At 47.5% G+C, this 22607-nt stretch overlaps 1 protein-coding gene and 1 long non-coding RNA gene across 6 annotated transcripts in view; both read right to left on the bottom strand.

Moving 5' to 3' along the window:
- The window catches only part of MAF (MAF bZIP transcription factor), a 157598-nt gene extending 147647 nt beyond the window's left edge, over positions 1-9951 (bottom strand). For 2 of the 4 annotated variants that reach the window (XM_048959041.1, XM_048959040.1), the window contains exon 1: positions 8367-9949. In XM_048959041.1, the coding sequence (XP_048814998.1) occupies positions 8367-9439 (1073 nt within the window). In that variant the 5' untranslated portion in view covers positions 9440-9949. Of the gene's footprint in view, positions 1-1725; positions 1778-1940; positions 5950-8366 lie in introns of those variants that run through there. The other 2 variants (XR_007379575.1, XM_048959039.1) reach the window with 2 other exon arrangements.
- A 942-nt stretch (positions 9952-10893) lies between these two features.
- LOC125699472 (uncharacterized) overlaps positions 10894-22607 on the bottom strand; it is a 280743-nt gene continuing 269029 nt past the window's right edge. For both annotated transcript variants that reach the window (XR_007379578.1, XR_007379577.1), the window contains exon 12: positions 10894-22146. This is a non-coding gene — a long non-coding RNA (uncharacterized LOC125699472). The remainder of the gene's footprint in view (positions 22147-22607) is intronic.

Here is a 22607-nt window from a genome sequence, read left to right as displayed (position 1 = left end):
AAATGAGGTCAGGCAGCGAGCCGATCTGCCTTTCCTAAATACGGGAATTCTGCTGTGTCCCTTTGGTTAACTTGCTCTCCCTGCTCCTACACACACACGCACATCCATTTCCCATAGACAGCTCCAGCTCCATCCTGGTGGTGTCACAGCACCCGGCAGAGGGGACCGCCTGCTCCCCCAGGGGCATCGATCCATTAGCAGCTCCACTGAACTATCAGCTTATTAATAAGGAAAGAGTCTCAGAAAGCGAGACAGTGCTACAGCAGCCAGAGACACGGAGCAGATCAGTTAATTCCAAAGGGCTGATAACTGCCCTTTATTTCATCTGGCTGAGCTGGGGTGAGAGCTATGCTGGAATACGTTTTCTGCTCCATGCGGTGTTGTTTTAAAAGGATTTCACAATGAAGGGAGCTGAAAGACTGCGTGCAGTCTGGAGACTGTATCTGGTGTGACATGAATATAGTTTTTGAAACAGATTTAATCTTACGATATTCCCTCCTCTACAATGACTTTGCAGGAGGAAACCCTATGGAAAGGAAAATCTGTTCATCCCACTCTGCAAACACTGAGTCGCGCTGCAGACGGCACATCTCTTCCTACATATCAAATGGCTTTCATCAGTGATTCTGGAAATACTTATGTTTTAGGGGAGGGAGAGAGGGAGGGAGAAAAAAAAAATGGAGAAAAAAAAATGTAAAGAGCTACGTCTTATTTGGTTCACTTTGGGGCTCGTTTTCGTCGTCTCTAATGTCTCAGTGTAACAGCCCCAAGTGGCTGGGAGAGCTAAGACTAATTCCTTCCCCATCCCTGTCGGTTCCCAAGGTTTTGGCAATGCATTTTTGTTTTAAAATTGGAGAAGTGGGGTTCAGGGTGCAGGAAAGGGAATGTGCTTGCTTGCTGTTAGAGAGGGCTTTAAACTTAATCGCATACACACTCTGTCATATATCCACATAGATTTGGGAAACTTGGCCTTGGAAAGCTCTGTTCTCTGCCGTACTTCAGATTCCTTAAAAGCCATGAAATGTAAATCCTGCCCCCCCACCCTCCTCAGTCCCTGCAGGGATCTCAGGGCCTGATCCAAAATGCCATTAAAAAGATTCCCTTTAATTTCTGGGGGGTTTAGATTGGACTCTGTGTGAGCACAGGTGAAAAAGAGAAGAGGAAAAAAAAAGGGGGGGGGAGAATTGAGAAAATGAAAGGAAAGAAGAGAAAGGGAAAAAATAACGAAAGAGGAAAAAGAAGAAAAAAGAAGAGGAGAGAAAAAGGGAAAGAAGGAGAGGAGAGGAGAGGAGAGGAGAGGAGAGGAGAGGAGAGGAGAGGAGAGGAGAGGAGAGGAGAGGAGAGGAGAGGAGAGGAGAGGAGAGGAGAGGAGAGGAGAGGAGAGAAAAAGAAAAAAGAAAAAAGAAAAAAGAAAAAAGAAAAAAGAAAAAAGAAAAAAGAAAAAAGAAAAAAGAAAAAAGAAAAAAGAAAAAAGAGAAGAGAAGAGAAGAGAAGAGAAGAGAAGAGAAGAGAAGAGAAGAGAAGAGAAGAGAAGAGAAGAGAAGAGAAGAGAAGAGAAAAGAAAAGAAAAGAAAAGAAAAGAAAAGAAAAGAAAAGAAAAGAAAAGAAAAGAAAAGAAAAGAAAAGAAAAGAAAAGAAAAGAAAAGAAAAGAAAAGAAAAGAAAAGAAAAGAAAAGAAAAGAAAAGCCTGTGAAGCAGAGGCGGGAGGAGGCCCCAAGCACATACCTAGGGGAGGATCAGCCAACTGGAGCCGCCTGGGAGCGCACCGGGGCTAAGCCTGGGATGCAGTGATGGATCCTTTAGTTACGCAGAGTCCCCTTTTGTTCCAGGAACAATTTAGAAACGAACAAACATGCAAACAAAAAGAAGAAGCCACCCCTCACCCTGCCCTGGCCCTCCCACACCCCGCTCCCCGGTACTGGTCCCCCCTTGCATGGCACTGTGACACCCCCGGCTGGGGCAGCACCCCAACACGTGTGTGTGTATGTGCATGTGTGTGCACATCTGGGCAAGGCACTCCCTCCCCACAGCACAGCCCCCAAAGCCTGGGAGGTGACGCGGGCAGCGGGACGGATGCAATGCTGTTACACAGACACCTCACTGCTGAGCAGGTTATTTCCAGGCTGCTCCAATCTGTGGCAGCACTGACCCCAAAGGTGCTCCCGGACAGAAGTGCGTGTCCCTGTGCTCGTTCCTTGGGATGCACAGGTAACTGCCTTCATATGCAGCACCGACATTTCTGCCAGGAAAGTGGAAATGCTGCTGCGAGCATTCCCTACCCTGCTGGAAATGGAAAGACACCGCTCAATTTGTTGGCTGGAAAACTTTTCTTCGTCGTGGTGCAAAAGCACCACTTCCAGCGAACTTCTGCTCTGGTTTCAATTGCCTCCGTGCAATGCATTGCAGGAGAAAAAGCAAAGCAAAGCACATCCACAGGGCTCCAGTGTGAACAGGGGGGAGGCAGTGCTATCCCCGTCCCCCTCCCCACACTGTGACCACAGAGCGGCACCCCTCTGCTGCATCAGAGGACACTGATTTAAAAGAGGGAACTCGGGAAACAAAAAGGAAATTAAAAATACACATTTTTTAAAAGTTGGAACAGCAGCGTAGATAGAAAATGAGTGTTTTGGAGTGATAAGATCAAGTGCATCGGGGCACTGAGATGCTGTCATGCTGTGCCGGCTCGTGTTGACCTGCTGGGGCTGAGGCTGCCTCCAGCCCTACACAGGGCCCACTAAGCCCCGGCCCTTTGCTTTGCACTTGCAAAGTTAAGTCACATCCTGGGCTATTTTTACACCGTGCTGGCTTTGAGCTCACCAATCTGAATGCTCTTCGCCCTCCAAGAATGACAAACGCTATTCTCAGTCCTCCCCCACAATTTCAGGCAGGCAAGAATGAAAAGCGGGGAGGTGTGCGGGGCTTTAATCCATTGATTTTTATCTGCTGAGCTCCCCAGAATTCATCAGTTAAGCAGCATTCACACAGTGCTCGAATGCTCCCTCTCCAAAAGCCGCTCAGCTCTGTGCATCCTGGTGTGCAATGCAGGAGCGGAGGCACTGCAATTAGGACTGGGTCTTGTCCCAGCCAAGCAAGCATGGCTCTCGCCATAGCTGCAACAGACGGGCCCTTCACAACCCCACCTCTGTGATTCTGAAAGAGCGAAGAAAGTTTGCTAAAAACCTGAGCTCCCAGCACTGTGTCACGTTGCTTTTTTTTTTCCCCTCTCCTGTGTGAAATGTTCAGTCCGTCCATCGGAACAGGTGTCAGAAACACAGGGTCCACTGAGCTCCTCTGGTGATGGGAGCAATAAATAGAGGATTTCCTCTCCGCGCAGCACACGCTGAAAGGATACCGATGTACTTCTGGCATCTGAGCAGATAATTCTGATATATGCATCATTTCCTCCCTAAATCCAGGAAGCAGCTACACTCTGTATCTCATATTAGTATGTTATGTCAAATAGAAATTGGTATTAAAATTATGAATGATTCTCGATCGAGAACTTCCTATGCGCTGAGCAGAGGGAAACAGCTGCACTGAGGCTCTCAGAAAGCAGAGGAGCTGGGAAAGCGTGCTTTGCGCGCTTCAAATCTCCTGCCACGTTTCACAGGGGGTAGTGCTGCGTGGCGTTCTGATTCAGCAGACACATTCTCGAGCTCTGAAAAGGGCAAAGAGGACCTTCTGACACAGGGAAGTGGTGAGGGGGCTTGCAGAACTCCCTCCCTTCTTTCGGATGCTCTCTGGGATGCTGCTTTTTTTCAGGCAGGGAAAATGGTGAGGCACGAGCGCGGGGACGCTCGGGGAAGAGGGGTTTGCTTTGTTTTAGGAAAAATAATTAAAATAAAGGTAGAGGATGCCGTGGGGTGGGGTGGAGGGATGTGTGCTGTGCTCAGAGCCAGCACGGGGCTGCAGGCATCTCCCGGCAGCGGTCACATGGAAGTTCTTTGTAGCTGAATGGGGACACATCGCAGGGCTGTGATGGCAGTGGACCCTGCGGCACGGCAGCACCCAGCTGCCCCAGTGCTGCACCCCGAGGGGGACAGGAGGGCAGCCAGACCCTAGCCAGGGGCGATTCACTGATTAATGAGTGCCGTTCAGAGCGGAGCGGCTCCGTGAGTCCTCGGAAAGCAGTCCTGCAGCAAAGGTGGGTGCTCCCCTGTCATGACTGATAGAGCCCCAACTGATAGAGCTTGGTGTTAGCAGCAGCGCTGTGTGCTTCTGGTTGCTTTTCCCCTTCCCTTGGGAAGTTGGTGTGTTTTGGGCTGAAACTCACATGCAGTCCAGCGAAGGCTGCGTTATTTCCTATTCGTAAAGAAAGATTGCAATGCATAGTAATATGCAAAACCGGGAGAGATGCAAAGCTCCTTCCCCTCAGCTTGGGTGTGCGATAGGAATTTTCCCTTTTGCACTCAGTCTATTTCTAGGAAGGATTTTTCTTATCGCTGTTCGAACTGCTCCCCGACTCTCACCTATCTCACACCCTAACCCTGCCCTAACCCTGTTCAACAGCAGCCCAAGGACCAGGAGTGGTCCCACGCAGGGCCTCAGGGTTGCACTGCCTTCACCCCATCCCCATACAGAGCCCTCTAGGAGCCCTTTGAGGAGCTGAGCACCCCTGCGAATAAATCTGTGCATCAGTACAGGTTCAGCCCGGTGAGGTGGGAGAAGAATTAAAAAATAAATAAAGAACCCCTGTCTTTATGAGAGGAGATAATTCTCTGATCAGCCAATAGCAAACAGTTTACCCAGAGCTTACACATTAACCAGAAAGTGGAACTCCAATTAACCAGAGTCTGGAGCTTGAACCATTACTCAAACCCCAGTGCAACAGAAGGTCAGATGCCAAAGGGCGCTGGGGAGGGGCGCAGTGCAGCATCACTGCTGGAGACCACGGTGGTGGCATTGGTCTGACCCATAGCAGGGGAGACGCACAGCTCAGGGGGCTCAAGGCTGCACGGGGCAGGGTGGGCACTAGGCAGAGGAGCCTAATAGATGCTTTTGTTTTTAAAGCTGGGAAGATCAACAGTAGGAAGCGGAGGGATAAAAGGGGGAAAAAATTAAAACTGCACTGGGTTGCCGAGCCTGGATTTTGAGATAGAGCCATTGTCCCAGAGGGGCTGCAGCATTCTTCGGAGAGGCTTTAGCACTCTCCGAGGTGGGAGAGGCCCAGAACAGCCTCCTTGCAGGCTCCTGGAAAGGCTGCACTGAGTCAGCAGGGGCTGAGCGGCCCACAGAGCCTCAGTCCCCTCTGACATGGGGATGACATGGGGATGACAGAGGGAACTGAGCACAGAGGGGCTCGGGGAGCGCACCGCTTCCAGCACGTTGACTGCTGGGGCCGACTGCAAAACTTGGAGGAAGCCCTTTGAATCCTTTGGCTCACTCTGGGCTCTCTAAGGCCTGTAGCAAAAATTTGAAAAAAATGACCGAAACAAAACAAACAAACAAACAAAAAAAACCCACCAGGTGAACAAAAGAATGGTGTGGAACAGGGGGGAAAGCAAAGAAAGGTAAAAGGAGGCATCATGGGCCTCAATGGCAAGAAGTGCTTCTGCTCTAACGCTCCGTAGCTCTGTGACACGCCAAGCCTGATGAGCTGCCATCCCCGACCCAAGACAGGCACGCTCTGCTGGGATGCGACGGGACGAGGATGCAAAGTGCTCCCTTTGGCTTCGCCCCATCACCAAGCAGCCCAAATCCTGGGGGCCGTGCCAGGCTGGCGGGGCAGCCCTCCCGCTGGGGCCTCACAGCGATGCACCCAACCGAGGTCTGCACAGCACCTGGGAGCCCACGGTTCCCATCTACCTGGTTTCTAACGGGTGGCAACGTCGCGTCCGCACAGCGCTATTCCTTTCCCATCTCCCTCCTTCCTATCACCGAGGTCAGCTCCTCAACCAGCCTCAATGCTCCGCCAGCGCTGCTCTGCCAGAGGGGACTGTGCACAACGTGCTAAGAAACGGAGCGCAGAATCGGGGGGGAAAAAAAAAAATGCAGTTTATTATTGTAGATTATTCTCTCTTTCGATATAACCATAGAGTCAAAAATGAAAGGAAAGCACATAGGAACATCACACGTGGTTAGTTAGTAACTCAAGATATAAAACAATTTTGCACAGCAAAATGTGTAAAAGAAAAAAGTAACTGACAAGATTTTTTTATATTTATTGTGGTAAGATTTACTTTCCATTTTTTTTTCTATTTTTCTTTTTTAAAAGACAGGATATCAGTCCCTGAAAATAAAATTTACTGATTATTGCCTTTAAAACTGCGGAATCTTTTTGAAGTTACAGAAAATCCAGTTCTGCACCACAATACAACTGTAAAAAAATCTGCATCATTTTAAAACTGTGCAGTAATGCCATCTTTTATAACTGCATAAATCGTATTAGCGTTCTAAACAGGTTTGTCCTTTTTTTTTTTTTCCTTTTTTTTTTTTTTCTTTTTTTTTTTTTTTTCTTTTTTGTATTATATGCTTGCAGGTTATATCTTAGTGCAATTCAGTCCCAAATACTTCAATTTTGAAAAAAAAAAAAAAAAAATCCATACATTTTGAATGTAAAATACCCCTATAGATATAAACAAGGGTGCCTCCCCCCTTTAATACTTTGGTTTTCAAATACAGTCAGTGGTATAGCAAGGACTACATATACCCAACTTATAGGTAAGTTGCAAGCACATGCTGCATAAACTACTTTTTAAAACAGTCCCGTTGCAAATTCTACCCCCCTTTACATCACGACAGTAAACAATTTAGTGCATCAATCTTTAAAAAAAAAAAAATAATAATAATAGAAATCTACATCTAAACAGACCTAACTCTTTCGGATTTATCTATAACATTCCTTTATCTGTAGCATACATTTTAACTGGGCTAACAGATGACAGAAAGTAGAATTAAATTATATACCAGGAACCAAGAGCATTCCACATTTGACCATGACCAAATGTAAAAAGGAAAAAAATAATAAGAAGAAACCAAATCAAAAGATGGGGCAGATCACCTACAGTTAATTGGTTTAGACTGCTTTTAGGCAACAGCACGGTTTCAATGTCCCCCCGAGCGGGATGTGAATTTTGCATTTGAGCATCTTCCCAAAGTTCTTTCTGCGCTTTGTGTTTTTATTCATTCATTTACTTATTTTTTGCCACATCGGGTTACCAACATCCATCCTGGCATGTCTTTCTAAGAGGGAATGCTTCAGTGCATTGGAAAGGAAGTCTGAAGTTCTGAGTGACTCAAAGCAGTTTTAGAGCAGATGCAAACTTTAATGGGGAGGAGGAAGAGGAGGAAGATCAAAGGTTGCACTTTTTTGCTTTCAACCCAAAAAAGTGATGAGGCAATAAAACAAAAGGATGAATGCCATGCCATAATAGTCTCCAAAAGTCCATTTCCAAGCAAAAGGAAAAAAAAAAAAAAGAAAAAAAAATAATTATACCATACATGACCAGCATGCAGGGTTTTTTTTGTTTTTTTGTTTTTTTGTTTTTTATTAATATAATGTCTCTTTCTCATAGTCTTTTGAAACAGTTACAGTTCATTGCTGCTAAGACAAAATAGCAAGCGTAATGCATGAGATGAGGATGGGATTCTAATGGCAGACTACAGTCTCATGTTTGGCAGATTAAGGCCAAAACTCACATGGACACACCGAAGGCTGATGCAGGCTGGTTGGGGCAGGTTGAGCTACACCTCTAGTTTCGCACAACAACGCTAAAAACTGATGGAACTCAGCAAGCTGGAGTCTAAAAAAAATTCACTTTTTTTTTTTTGTATTTTTTTTGTGGTTTTTGCTTTGTTTTGTGTATTTGTCGGTTTGTTTTTTTTTTTTACGTGTTTTCATTTATTTATTTTTCTTTTCGCAAAGCTCAAATCTCATATGAAGAACTCAGGATGGCAAAAAAAAAAATAATGAAACAACATCAATATGGTCTGACTCTTTTGGACACAGCAAGCTCAAAGGAAAAAAAATACAAGTCATGAACTTAAAAATATATATATATATATGATGTGGATGGCAGGTTTCAGAGCAAGCTTCATATGAAGAACTGAGTTGGTGGCGAGTTGGGTCTTTTAAATTTAAAAAAAAAAAAAACAAAACAGCAAGCCCCCACAATAATAATAATAATAATAATAATAAACAGAAAAGAAACTGATGTAGAACTTGAGGTTGGCCAACACGCAGCCGGCCCACCTTAAAAAAAAATATAATAATCAACCCAAAACCCGAGTTTGTCTGAAAGCAGTTTTGAGTTGGAAAACCAAAAAGTGATACAAGGTGGCACGGCGGGTCGGCGCTCTAGCAAAGCCCCCAACAACAACTCACACGGAGAACTTTTAGGTAAGGTGGCAAGGCTGTGGGAACTCACATGAAAAACTCTGGAGAGGAGGGGTTGTCGCTGCTGGATCCGTTTTCTCGGAAGCCATTGCTGACCAGCTTCTCGTACTTTTCCTTGTAGGCGTCCCTCTCCCGGACCAGCCTGGAGATCTCCTGCTTTAGGTGCTCCACTTGCTGCAGCAGCTGGTTCTTCTCCGACTCCAGGACGTGCCGCTGCTGGACCCTCTTGAAGCGGCAGGACTGGGCATAGCCCCTGTTTTTGAGGGTCCTCCTCTTCTGCTTCAGCCGGATCACCTCTTCCTTGCTGACGCCCCGCAGCTGCCGGTTCAGCTCCCGCACCGACATGGTGACCAGCTGCTCGTCGGAGAAGCGGTCGTCGAAGTGCAGGCCGCCGCCGCCGCCTCCTCCTCCGTGGTGCGGGTGGTGCAGCCCCCCGGCGCCTCCGCCGCCGCCGCCGCCGCCTCCGGAGCCCGCGGCCGAGGAGGAGGCGGAGGAGGGCGGCGCGCTGCCCGGCGCCGCGCCGTGGGGGTGTCCGCCGCCGCCGCCGCCGCCGCCGTGGTGCGGGTGGTGGTGGTGGTGGTGGTAGTGGGGCGCGCCGCCCTGCGCCGCCGCCGCGGCGATCACCGCCGACACCACGGCGGCCGCCGAGCCCATCTCCTCGGCCGGCACCGAGCCGCCGGCGGCCGCGGCCAGCTGCTGCCCTCTAGCATAGCCATCGAAGGCGCCGGGCAGCGGGTGGTGGCTGCTGTTGATCAGCGCCTCCACCGCGTCCTCGGGGCTGAAGCCCAGCGCCTCGGGGTTGAGCTGCTGCGGGTAGCCCGTCATCCAGTAGTAGTCTTCCAGGTGGGTCTTCTGGTCGGTGCCGGAGCCGGGGCTGGGCGCCGAGAAGCTGGGGGACGGGGGCACCGAGCTGCAGGGCGTGCTCATCGGGGTGGAAGAGAGCGATCCCCCGGCGATCAAGCGGCCGCACTGGCTGATAATGCGATCGGTCTCCACCGGCTCCTTTTTCACTTCAAACTTCATCAGATCGAAGTCATTAACATATTCCATGGCCAGGGGACTGGTGGGCAGGTCGGAGCCGCTCATTGCCAGTTCTGATGCCATCCTTTTGCTGCTGACAGTCCTCCAGAAAGGGTGCGCTCCGGGAGCGAGGGCGCTGCTCTGCGCTGCCGCCGGGTGAGCCAGCTTTGCTGTCCGTCCGTCCGTCCGCCCGTCCGTCCGTCCGTTCCTCCGCCGCGCCGCGCCGCGCTCCGCCCGCTCCGCGTTATCCCCTGCAGAGCCTCCGCTGCCGCTGCTGCATCAGAGCGAGGGGCTCTGCGCCTTCTGCACGCACGGCTCTTTCCTCCCTTCTCTCTCTTTCTCTCTCGCAAACTGCAGCTGGAAGCGTTCGCGGGTGTTGTTGCGAGGAAATTTTTTTCCTCTCTCTCTCTCTTTTTTTTTTTTTTGCTTTTGTTTTGTTATTTTTAACACTTCATGGTGCCTTTCCTCTGCGCTTTCTCGTGCAAAGTGCAGAGCGAGGAGAGAAGCTCATCGGGGGAAGGAGGAGGGAGAAGAGACCGAAGACAAAAAAAAAAAAAAAAATCAAATCAAAGTCGATATATCGCAACCAAAATAACAACAATCATAAAAAAAAAGGAGAGGGAAGGAAAAAAAAAAAAAAAACAACCAACAAACCCTCAACCCCACAGCTACGGCAAGAAGATGAAAAATATTTTAAAGGTTTCATCCAGCAGGAGAGTTTAAAAGCATTGCGGAGTTTTATAGCGCTCCTGACGTCACCCTGCAAATGGCAAATGGACTCCGCGGCCGGACCAATGGGCGGCTCCCTCCCAGCGAATATTAGCATAGAACAAGGAAACTTTTGGGAGCTGTCAATCAGGGCCCCATCAGCTGACTGTCAGCTGGGCGAGCCTTAACCCCTTCCTGCCCGCCGCCACCGCCGGACGCACCGGGTAAGCGGCTGCGGGTGGGGACCGCTCCGTCGCGTCGGGACTGCGCCCGCCGAGCGCTGCCGTCGGGTGAGCGCTCCGCTCCGCCCCGCGGTGCCCCGGAGCTGCCCCTGCCCTGGAGCGGACACCGGAGGGCACGGCGGGGCTCTGTACGGGGCAGCGCGGTGCCGGTCCGAGGGAGGGGGCGGTGGGTGCAGCCCCGCGGGGTCCGTGCCGCTCCCCGCGTTACTCGCCGTTCCCCACGCCCGAGCACGGGGCATCCATTTCTCTCCCCCAACACCCCGCCGGGTTAGCAAAGAACCCTGCAAGTTTTCAAGCCTCGCTCCCTCAGCACTCGGCCCCGTGGCGAATAAACTGCACTGACTTTCGCCTCCCTCTCCCGGTGCCCCCTCCGAGGGGGGAGGGCGCGGGGCCGGGGTCGGGGCCGGAGCCGGGGCGGCCGTGCGGGCGGAGAGCGGCAGCGCTCGGTCGGCGGCGGAGCGGCTCCGTGCGAATCCCGACAGCGCCATCTCTCGTCCGCAGCGCAGCGCCGAGCGGAGCCGCTCCGCTGTCGGCCGGGCCGGGCCGTCGGGGTGAGGAGGGGGGGGGAGGGCGGGGGGTAGGCGGGGGGTTGAGCTGCGGCGGTCCCGGTGCTCCCGCAGTGCCCCTCCTGAGCTGCCAGGCTGGATTTTATGGGAATATCGATAGAATTAAAGTTCCTTGTAATTCCATGATAAATGGGGTGTCTCCAGTAAGTAAGATGAAGTGCGGTGCTGTGAAGTTGTTTATCTGGAAAGTAATTCTCAGAAACCTGACTTCTGACACTTGGTCATATATTAAACCGGCGTCTTGAACGTTGTACTTCAGATGCTCCTTTTCCCCCTTCCCCTCGCAGTTTGCTATTTATAAGACTTTGTAGGTGCGGGTGAGTTGCTGGGTAATTTTTCACCAACTGTGAAAAGCATCGTTTGCAACAGCCAAAGAATTCTCTGCTTGGGAAGTAGTACGGGGAGAGTGGGCTCACGAATAGATAACATCTCCCGACCGTGCCATTATCGGCACAAAGCCGCGCAGCTGTGCTGCTCCCGGCAGCCAAAAGGCAGGGAGGGCACGCTGCGCGGCGAGCAGGATAACGACACCTAGATGGGATCGCAGAGGCGATTCTGCAAAGCTAAAGCATGCTCTGACAGCACAAACAACAGGAGTGTAGTTCTGCAGAGCCCCAAAGACACCCGGACATCTGCCGGGTTTATCTTAGAGACTGCAATTAGTGACAAACTGAACGCAACTCGGGTTGGCTTTCCTATTCCTGCACACCACTGGAACCAGCAAAAGTTCCCAACTGACAGCATAAACCCCCCAGGACGGCCCCATTCCCCAACTCTTGTTTTTTCCAGAGTGAGGTGAAGGAGGCACTGTATGTCACTTAATGTGCTCACCTAGGAGAGGGATAAAAAGTGAAGGTTATTGCTTTTTGGAACGCACACACGCAGTGTTCCACTTGCATGTTTGATGGATGTCTGTGGAAACATAGCTCCAGTCCCAGCGAACTGTTTGTTTGCATCCAGTTTGCAAACCAGTAGCTTTCTGAGTAAACTTGAGACAAAGAGCACAAATTTGGGTGAGCTGAGGGGGGCCTCTTCCTTCACACCGATGTGAGTGAGTGCAAGCGGAGCTGTGACCTCCAGAGCAGCGCTGGAGTTATTGTACAAAATTGTTCTGCTGTGATTATTGCAGAGCTGCCGCTCCAAAACGGCACGGCGTAGCAGAAAGAAAGGATTATTTGCAATTTTTGGATAACCTTCAGAAGCAACAACGCTCTCCTCCCTCCCCTCTGTAATTCTCACTGTAGTGCTATTTTCCTTTATTATTTGGCTATTCACGACGGCTGTCTAAACATTTACAGTCCCCTATTAACAGCGTTTCTCCCCTAACAATCGCACACTTTCATTTCAATTAGAGCCATTCAGGCTCGGGTTTTGCCACCAGGCCACGTCTCAGCCCCTCTCTCTCTCCCAGCACCGACCCAGGCAGCGCACAGCCCACATCCCCGCACCTCCTGCCCCGCTCCAGGTTAGGAGCTCAGACCACGATGCGTTCTGCTTTGGGTGCGGATCAAGAACAACACATTAAGAACAGTTACCGCTCCCTTTGTTTGCCCGGTGTCTGATTTTATGGTGCAGAACTAAAGAGTGCCCGCTGAATTTGACTATGGAACCGGGCAAATTGCTTTCCGAAAGACTTCTTCGGAGCACAGTGATAAGGCACAACCCGCTCCTAGGTGCAGCGCCAGATAAATCCTTTTAACAGTCCTCAGATCAGTTAACAGGGTGAGTAAATCACAGATCGCTGTTAGCAGATTTATGGGAGAGAATTAATAGAATCAGACGAGATAATCTGGCGGGGATAAAATTGCTGAGGAAACAGTCCTGCCTTCTATGGGGGGTACAGAACAGCGCTGTGATTGCGGGCAGCCAGCGCGGGTCGGGCATTCGGAGCTCAATCATCGCGGCAGCAATTTGGCGTTTATTAATTCTTTTCTCTTTAAGCAACTTGCAGATGCAAATAAAAGCCGCGCTCTCTTTGAAGACACGTTCTTTATATATTTTTATTGGAGGTAATTTACTATTTGCATTACCTGTATTTACTTCATAATTGAACATTTTGCATTCAAATTTATGGAACGCGCTCCGCTCGAGAATGTATTTCTCCCCGATTAGCATAAATAGTCACTTACCTCATGAATTACTAACAAAGTTTATCTGAAAATATAGGTGTCTTTTTTATTAAGTGGAGCACCAACATATGTACCACGAATCCCAATTTGCTGGTGGTGCTGTGGTGTCGGAGAAGAGGGAACAGAAGCAGCGGCAAACAAGCGCCATCGATTAATATCTGTATGAGTGTGACAATAATTGCTTCTGCCGATGCTTTGCTAATTGTTAATAACGAGCCGGCGACTCAAAGTTTCCTGCAGAAGGAGCAGAAAGAAGGGAACCTCCTCTGTGGGTTTCCCCCCTCGTTGCCCCATGCTTGCTGATGGCCGGGGCTCGCTCGGGGCTCCCTGCTCACTGTTGGGATTGTTTCTCTCTTCCCCTTAATCCTGTTTTTATGCTCAGCTGCAAATCCCAATAATGGATATGATTTAGGCCCATCCTCCTGTATTAACACGACCCTACTTAGACAAAAGACACCCGAACCCTATCGACTGCCGGATTGAATCCTTCATCCCATGGAAGCCAACAACAAAACTTCCATTGATTTCAGTGGTCCTGGCTGGCAGCAATTTGTTTGTGTCAAAGGGCCGTGGCTGCAAAAACTGAGAGCCGTCAGCCAGCAGGGAATGAGGTCTGCTCCCCACTGACTTCACCACATTCCCACTGACCTCTGGTGGAGCTCCACAAACCGGGTGCTGACATATACGTGTATTTTGTCTGGGTGCAATGAGCACATCCCTAAGTGTATCACGGCAAAACGAGCTGCTTTCAGTTCTCTCACTTTTCCTGTGCCTGGGCAATCCATTCCCGTGACTGCAGCTTGCTGCCCCATCCACTGCTCTTTTACTTTAAAGCTGAGAAAATCTTCCTTTTAAACTCATGCTGAGCATCAAATTGGACTCCACTTGCAGCTGAACATCTTGGCTTCCTGTTCCCCAGCCGCTCTGGTATATTTTATGTAGAATTTTCTCTGGTAATGCAACTTGGTTTCCCTCTCTGGTCTCTTTTCAGTTTTGCATCAGTGTTGCCGAATCCATCGTTTCCACTGCTTGCTTATCGTGTTTCTGAAACACTCAAACTATCCTAAATAACTTCGTATGATCCAGAAGGAACTTCTCTCTCTGGCTGGAGGTTGGCGCCACCAGGTTTGTGCTGTGCTCACCTTGTGATGCATGTCCCATTTTACTCATTTCCATGAATGGCTCGGCCTGGATGTAAAAATCAATGCAGACATCCCTGATGCCAAAAACCTATTTGTCTAAAAGATATAAAAAGTGAAATTGCAATAAAGATTTTTATCAGGCTTTATGGTGGAATTCGTCATTTATAACTGGGATGATGATGTTGGGTTATATAACGTGTTTGTTCTCAAATTAGCTGAAGTGAGCAAAGAGAGGTAATCTGGTAAAATCTGGTGCACAGGTTGAACACTGCAGAAAAGTACAATTAATTAAAGGAGGAGAAGAAAAAAATTATATCAATATCACATCACCGAGCTGTCCCAGCAAAGCCCTGTGATACACACACGGCATTTCTATCTACTTTAGCTCCAAAAAATCCTCACTGCTTCTCTCCCTTCTGCTCTGCATTGAGTTGTTTCAGCAGCAAGGAGCAGTGGCAGCATGAAATAATGTGAATTTTATGTGCTCTCTCTTCCTCAAAGCTGACTACCAGTGAGTGGCGAGGGGGGCACGATATGGAGGTGATGTTTTGACGTGTGACTGTGAAGGGTGAGACGGCCATTATTAAGAGTGATTGACTTCAGTAACTTTTAAGCAAAGCTGTGATTTAATGTCTTAAAGCCCGAGGTGGCACAGACTTGTTATTAGTTGACGTGGTGGGCTGAGTGCCATGCACTGGGCTTATCCCATGTGAGTAAAGCATAGAAATGCGTGCGGTAAGCGATGGGGTCTTCAGCAGCACAAGCCTCTTGGCTTGCATGGCCTTATGACAGAAAGGGGCTGTGCCAACAGGAGCACATAAGGATCTCACATTACCTCCAACCTTCAATTATCATGCTGAATCTGGCCTAACCTGCTTATCTCCTGAGCATTACTCACTGGGTTTTGGCAGGAGGAGGTGTTAGTGAAAACGAGACAGTTCTGGAGCCAGCATCACTGCCAGCAGCCAGGGCTTAATCCTGGGCAGAGCTGGGGACAGTGTATTCCTCTCCCTGCCATGGCTCCAGCTGCTCCCACCACCGGCCCTCTCCACCAGGTGAGCTCTGCTCTCACATTCCCATTCCCATTCCCATTCCCATTCCCATTCCCATTCCTGTGCCTGGCCCCCAGCTCTGGTCTCCATGTTGGAAGCCCAGTGGCTGGAGCTGTCTTCTTGACTCTGGAGATATAGCAGCATCTGTCAGAAAATCCTTGTGAAAACAGCCTGGGTGCCAGCAAATAGGAGCTGTAGCTTTCTAAACAGCTACATTTGATTTGGTTTGATACATTTGACTTTGCCTTTTTTTCTCCCACTATTAGCAAATGAGTTATTCTCCCACAGAACTGAGAACAACCTGCATTTTCCAGGATTGCTTTATAGAGTCTCGGTGCAGAGAAGTGCATGTTGTGATGACATCTGACATCGTTCAGTGGCATTCACTGTCCACACCAGTGGGAATGGAAAGTTTCATGCCCCATTCCTCTCCTGCTCCCCAGCATTAGCTCACCACTGTGGCGGGGCTGGGCAAACTACTTTGCATTTGCTTCCATCCGGAGTCCGGGTCATTGGGAAACGCTAATCCTTAACAAAAAGGAAATGATAAAAATACCCATGAAATTAATTTTCACACCTGCAGTCGAGATTAATAACAGCAACCGGAGTGGCATCCTATTTCAGCTCCCTGGAAGGTGACTAAGAGCCCTGGCCATGAATATCATACCAACCACCAGAGGAATTCACTGTCTGAGGGATCCACCATGGAAAACAATTGATCCCCAGAGCTCCGCCTGCACAATGGAAAACGGCTTTAGTCATGTATTAGTCATTTTATCACAAGATGGTATTTCTGCACGGGGAGGTTTGCCCTCTGAGCCCAGAACAGAACAACAGCATTTGGCTTGGTAATTTACACAAAGGTTTTCATCATGTTTTCTTTAGAAGGATGTGTGTAAATGATGAAGAGCAATAAACTCAGTCTTCTACAGGTTAATTCATGTCGGTTTCATGTGCGCTTGTTACCTTCTGTGCTTTGAATCGGTCCCACACGTCCCTGTGAGTGGCACTGGTAATTCACTGAGGTAAGGGAGCAGTCCTTTACTAAAACACACTGCTTGAATTTTCCCCAGCTTCTGCTTTTCTCCCTTAATTGCGAGGGATGAATTGTGCCGACTGCCTGCTTCCCCCGGCTGGGAGGCACTGCTCTGCCACTGCCATCCGCAGCCTTCAAAGGTGACATGCAGCTACGAGCTATAAAGCAGGCAGCTGCACGGGGGCTCTGAACTGCCTTCAAAAGGCACTTACTTCCAGTACCGGAGCACCATTAGCACTTTGAGCAGGGCAGGTATGCACTTGAATCCTTCTGCAGAACTATCTTGCAGGAAGAATTTATCTAATGATGTTGACTTAATCTAATGGACACGAGGTGATAGGCGACAATATCTGCTTTATTTTTTACAGCTCTCACAACCAGCTTTGCTCACACAATGCAAAAAGCCATTGCCTGTGTCCCAGGAGTGCAGAGTGCAAGCACATTTGCACGAGGTCTTCAGCAATCGTGGAGCTTATTTATTTGCACAGCACCGGAATGACAGAGAACTGGAGACACAGAATTGTTTCCCTGTGGTTTGCACAGAGATTTCTGCTGCAGCTCTTTCCTCTCCCTTTGGAGCATTTGCTGCTGTAGTGCATCTCGTGTTATTCCCTGTGGAGCAGGAGACGGGGAGGGCAGTTCTCTCTTTATTCTTTCCTGCCCCCTCTATGGATTTGCACTTTTATAGCTGTTCAGGTAACTGCTACACTACTTACAGCAGTGGCAGGCTGGCTCTTTTTGGTGTCAGTTTGGCTCCAGCAGGTTTAGACTCCATCTCCTGCAGTCTCCTCCAGCAGCGATTGTCTTTTTTTAATCTACCTGAAATTCAAGGTTCAGCTTCAAGCCAATTCCAGCAGCACATGGCTGCGTCCTTTTGCAACTGATGAGCCAAAGGAAAGCACAGAGAACCGCTAATAAGAGGGGCGATACACCATAAGGTTTTATAGTTACCTGCACCACTCAAATAGCCTGCTATTAGTACTTCTAATCCTGCAGTTTCAAAGGAAAGATACACATCATAGCACAGTTTTCCATTCTGCAGATGGAAGTGCACTGTCACAGGACGCCAACATCTTCATATCACCAGAATGAAAGAGGTCAGTGCAAAAGGTGCACTGCAGGTCAGTGCAAAAAGGCGCACTTAGCTCTGCACAGGTCACACAGTGCCTTCAGTCTGGGTCAAGCTATCACACGTGAGCCCTGCTGTTTGGCCACTCCAAAGCTGCATAACATTCCTGGTATTGGTAAAAACTCTGCCCCACCGTGTTAGCTCGCTACAGCAGTTGCCAGCTGCAAAGATTAATTTTTAACCTCCTCGTTTTCCATGGCTAAGGCAGACGAGCAAACACTCCCCGCCTCCTCAGCTGGGCAAACTGTTGTTAGATCGGTGGAGGTGACAGCTCCCAAGGTTCTGCCCTCTCATTTCTGATGCTGGTGTGCGCTCCTGCAGCACCCGTTGCAGCAGAGGTGTAGCAGAGCTGCAGTCACGGTGCCAGAGCAGTGCTGCTACAGGATTTCCTCATGGAAAAAAAAAAAAAAAGAATACAGTTTTAGGCTTCTTGTGGTTTCTCTGAAAGATAACAGAGCTTTACATACATGGTTATCTGGAACTTGATCTTGGGGTCAGAAGTACAAGCATGTAGAGTGCCTTCTCTGCATGGGAGGGAATGGCTGGTAACCCCCCTTGTTATCTTCCCCATCACTTGCTTCTAGCAGCACCTGGGCCCTCCTTATTTAGCATCTGGCAGCAGCTGGCAGGGCTAGAAGCCATCAGAAGCACCGGCTTCTTTGTAATTTTAATTTTAAGCCCACCACTCATCCTGCAATCAAAACTCATCCGAGGGATCTCCATGTGCTTGGGCCCTGACTTCCAGAGAAAAACTGATTCAAGATTGATATGATTTAATTTCCTAAGTTGCGGTCTTGCAAAACTGGGCTGGATGTCCGAAAGCGGAGAGCCCCTTAGTTTGCACCCAGAGTCTAAGTCTGATGGCTGTAACCCAGCAAATAACTCCCTTCTCTTAGCTAGTAGGTAACAATTTATTCATGCTGCACAAGATTTCTGCCTCAGCTGGGGCAAATAAAAGCAGAGCGAGTTCCTCAGCATTTGCGCCTTCATTTGGGAATTTCAACTAATAACTTTCTGTCCTACTGCTGTTTCACAGGTCCCCTAACTAATATACTAGGATGTGTGAGAATATTGCTGTGACTCATAATCAGAGCTGCACAGCCCAAACCCAAACTGGATTTGGAGTGGTCGGGGCAAGGGCAAAATTACAAAAATAAAGACAATGAGATGTGGAAGACTCGCTCCGAGGAGTGAACGCCCACAGCAAACCAACGATCTGCATCAGCAGCCAGCTCGCAGCAAACACAAGAGAAGTGCCTGGTCCACCAGTCTTTCTTGTTAGGTGCAATTTTCACTCCATGCTTGCAAGGCAATAGCACAGAAAAATAATATCACAAGTCAGTGTTACAGACAGGCACAGCCTTGGGCTTTCCCAGAATCCAGACCAGAGGGATGGGACTTCAGTTGGATGTACAGGCAGCAGGGTAAAGCTGAGAGAAAAGATATTTTACTTTGTACAACTTTGGGCATACTTTTCATAGAAACATACAGTCAGAGAATGGCTTGGGTTAGAAGGGACCTCAAGGATCATGAAGTTCCAGCCCTCCTGTCACAGGCAGGGCCAAAAGCTTTTCTCATGCTTCACACTGATAATAACTATATATTTGCAAAATCAAAGAGCTAGATAGAAGAGTTAGATGCTGCAGAAGATCAATGGCTTTTCCATTCTAACAAAGTGGTCTGTCCTCAGTCCCTCGTGAACGGCAGAGGAACAGCACCAGTCATTCTGCCATGCATGTCCAGCCATGTACAACTCAAGGACTTCCTGGTGAACATAACTATCTCTAATGCAAAGCAATTAGTCATTCCACCACAGCTGAGCTCGGCTCATTTACCAACAGTGTGCAATGAATGTTGTATCAAGACTGTGATGATCTGACGGTTTTAGGAATAAACCTTTCAAGGAATAGAAGACATTGAAGCAAAATTGAGGTGCCACAGAAAAGGCCAGATGTTCAACTTTTAGGTCTTTATAGGGCATGCAAATTTTTTCTTATGAGTGAATGTGCACATTACCCATTGATGCGATCACTTATGCATCCAGCTCATCATCTGAATAGGCAAATATCTTCTCTTCTGCAGCAACCATACTCGGGATTTAATGCAAAATTCATTCTTTTTGAAAATCACTCCCTTAGAACACAATGGTAAATCATCCAAGATAAAGCGATGTGAAGAGAAATGCTGCACCCTTCTTCTGAGGCCTTTATTCCTTTTCTCTAGAAAAATGTCTCCACCTTCCTGCTGAAAGACACAATTATTTCCTCGTATTCACACTGTGTTACTTGCTCACTAGCTCACATCGTTGATTGGGCTCCATTATACCAAATTCTAGAATGCCAGAAGAGCTAAGTATAAAGCAGGAGACAACAGATACAAAAATAGACGTGGACCACGAGGTAACCATGAAACACCCCGTGTCAGGATTGTCTCCTGCAAACTGGGGTGAGTCGGTACAGGACAGGAGATCACAGAGGATGAATAGCTGGTGGTGGTTCTCACATCAGTGAATTACCACCATTAAGATACTTGTCCGACTGTGTTGGACACCACAGTGTCTTCCACGTAGTCTGTGACTGAATGGCATGCAAAAATAAGGATTCTGATCCCCAGAGATAACATTAGTTCATCCTCTTTTTTTTTTTTTTTTTTTTTTTCTGAATAAAAGTCACAGTCTCCCAGCAATAGCCATTTTCAGTTGTGCCATAGCATTCTGAGTTCGGCTTGCCAGTTTCCTGGCAGATCCAGCAGCTATTGGGCTCCTTGCTTGTTTCCTCTCCAGTCATGTGATGTTTATAGCTATTGGGTTTGAAAAAATGGAGAAATTCAATTGAAGATGATATGTAATATAACACAATATAAATGAAATGCACTTTACATTTGTATATCAGCTTGTTAGCAGACAACTGACCTTAAGAATTGCTTAGACACCTATCTCTAGGCACCAGCTTGCGTGCATCTGATTGGTACAGAAATATGCTTTCTGTTCATATTATGACCCACTGCATATGAGAGAACAGCTAAATACAACAACAGATATATATAGGAACAGATATGTAAGAAAGAGAACCTGCCCACCATCATCAGTCTCTAAAACAAATGGTTACTCAGGAAGACAAAATACTTTTCCCTCCTAAGGAAACCCAAGCTATATTATGTACACAAAAAAAAACCATGCCTGTAGTTTTGGTGCCATAAAGCATAAATCATCACATAGCCCTCTGCAGATTGCCTCTCCGCATTGAACCGTTGGGCCACGTTCCTCAAGGTCCTCCATCCTGCAGCAATGAGCAGGACTGAGGAGGTGGTGAGGCCAGCGGTGCTCCCAGGCCAACCGCTGCCCCTGCCGCCCCGCATCAGTCCTACGAGCTTGGGGCTAAAATCCAAGCGTGTCTTTGCAGGTGATGGCAATGCCATGCCTACTTTTCCCTTTTTTAAAGGATTATAGGAATTCTGGACCCGTCGCGGGTTTGCGATCCCCAGTGCAGAAGGAAAAAGGATTTTTAATGAAAACCAGCTCCAGTTCTGAATATTTAATACCGTGCCCAAGTGGTAACAGGATGATAAAGTTTTGATAGGCCTGGTATTGGCTTTTATTTTTTTAAGGGGGAAACTTCTCTCTCACTAACAGAAAAAGCATTTTTAATGCCAACATCAATATAAAGCGCTGCTGGGACTTTTATATCATTTCAATATCAGGCTTGCATTCAAGGAGCAAAAATAAATGCAGTGTTCACAACCGTTGGATAGTATAGCTGAATGACTTTCAACAAGCTCTTGCCATGTTTTTATGCACAAAGCACGATTTGGGGGTTGGGGATGGAAAAGGAGGGACTGGAGGGGAGGGGAAGCAGTTGTTAATTTATAGACATTTGCTGGAATGTTTGAGAGCAGTCTTACCGGGGTCACGCCATCACGCATACACCAGGGCATTTTGCAAATAGCAGAATTCCTTATTTTTTGCCTTCCATTTTGCCTCTTCTGGCAGCATCAATAAATTTGTTTGATGCACTTTAAATGTTTAATTAAAACACGATGTTAGCACATTTACTGTAAGTGATAAAAACACTTTGGAGGTGGTCTTAAAGCAATTGGTGACTCTGGAATTGCTAGGCATGCACTAGTAAATCAGATACAAATTCCATAAATTGGAACGATTCTCTTTCAGTCCTGTGCCATTTCACAGATATTAAAGCTGCTTAATTTAATTCCTCCGTAATGTGGAATGTGTACAGCAGCTGATGTGACTTCTTCTGACTGATTGTTTAAGGTCAAATAAACTCAGGCCTACAGAGCACCGGATAGAAATTCCCTTTTATATTAATACTGTTTATAATTCAGTTCTCTTTCAATCCCTTAATCAGAAAAGAAAAGTTTATTGTGTGATATTGCTATAAAATAAGTAGGAATTGTAATAAGCATTTGAAAATGTTAAAAAAAATGTACACTAAGTCACAGCTCCCAGTACCAACAGTTCTCATCTATTTAAAGAGGTTTATTCAACTTACTTAAAAAGAAAACTTGCTTTTAATGCAAAGCAGACACTTTTATATATGGAATATAACTGTATTTTATAAAGTACAGAAGAGAAGTCAAAGCTACTATAAACCATTCCTCAGAAAATACCACCACTCTATTTGCCACCTGAAATCTATACCCAACCGAAGTCATTGGGAGTTTTTCTGCTTCTTCCCATTAGAAGGGCTTGTGTTTTTAGGATCTGCATAGGTAGCATCTTTAGCAATATGCAAGGTATGGCATCTGCTGCTCCACTGCTGTTTTAATACCTGCATTCAAAACACAATAGTAATAAAAGCTTCAGAACAAATTATTACGATTGGCTTCTTTGCCTACGTTGGAGATCTTTACTGAATCAAATTAATACAGAATATAAATATCACAATTAGATTTCACTGAGATGAGCAAATAATGAATCTTTCTTCTTCAGCTAAGAAAGTAGATTTTCTTGAGAAATCTCTGAGTCAGCATTTCCTGCAGGATGAACCTTTTTCCCCTTCCCCCACCAATGTCAATAGCAAAGAAGTCAATGATTTCCAAGGATGTCACGGATAGCTTGCAATAGAAGAGGTAAAAGTTCACTCATTTTGATGTGTACATAACTTATTTCAGTCATCTTCAACAATATGTAACATGAAATTCTTAGCATGGAACACTTGGCTACATGTCATGTTCTCTACCCATGAAAAAAACCAAGTAGGGCACACGACATTTCTCTAGAGACGTGACT

The sequence above is a fragment of the Lagopus muta genome, chromosome 12, assembly GCF_023343835.1.
Source record: "Lagopus muta isolate bLagMut1 chromosome 12, bLagMut1 primary, whole genome shotgun sequence".
In the NCBI taxonomy this organism is placed as follows: Eukaryota; Metazoa; Chordata; class Aves; order Galliformes; family Phasianidae; genus Lagopus; species Lagopus muta.
Note: the sequence above shows the minus strand (reverse complement) of the source record. Positions and strands in the feature narration are given on the sequence as shown.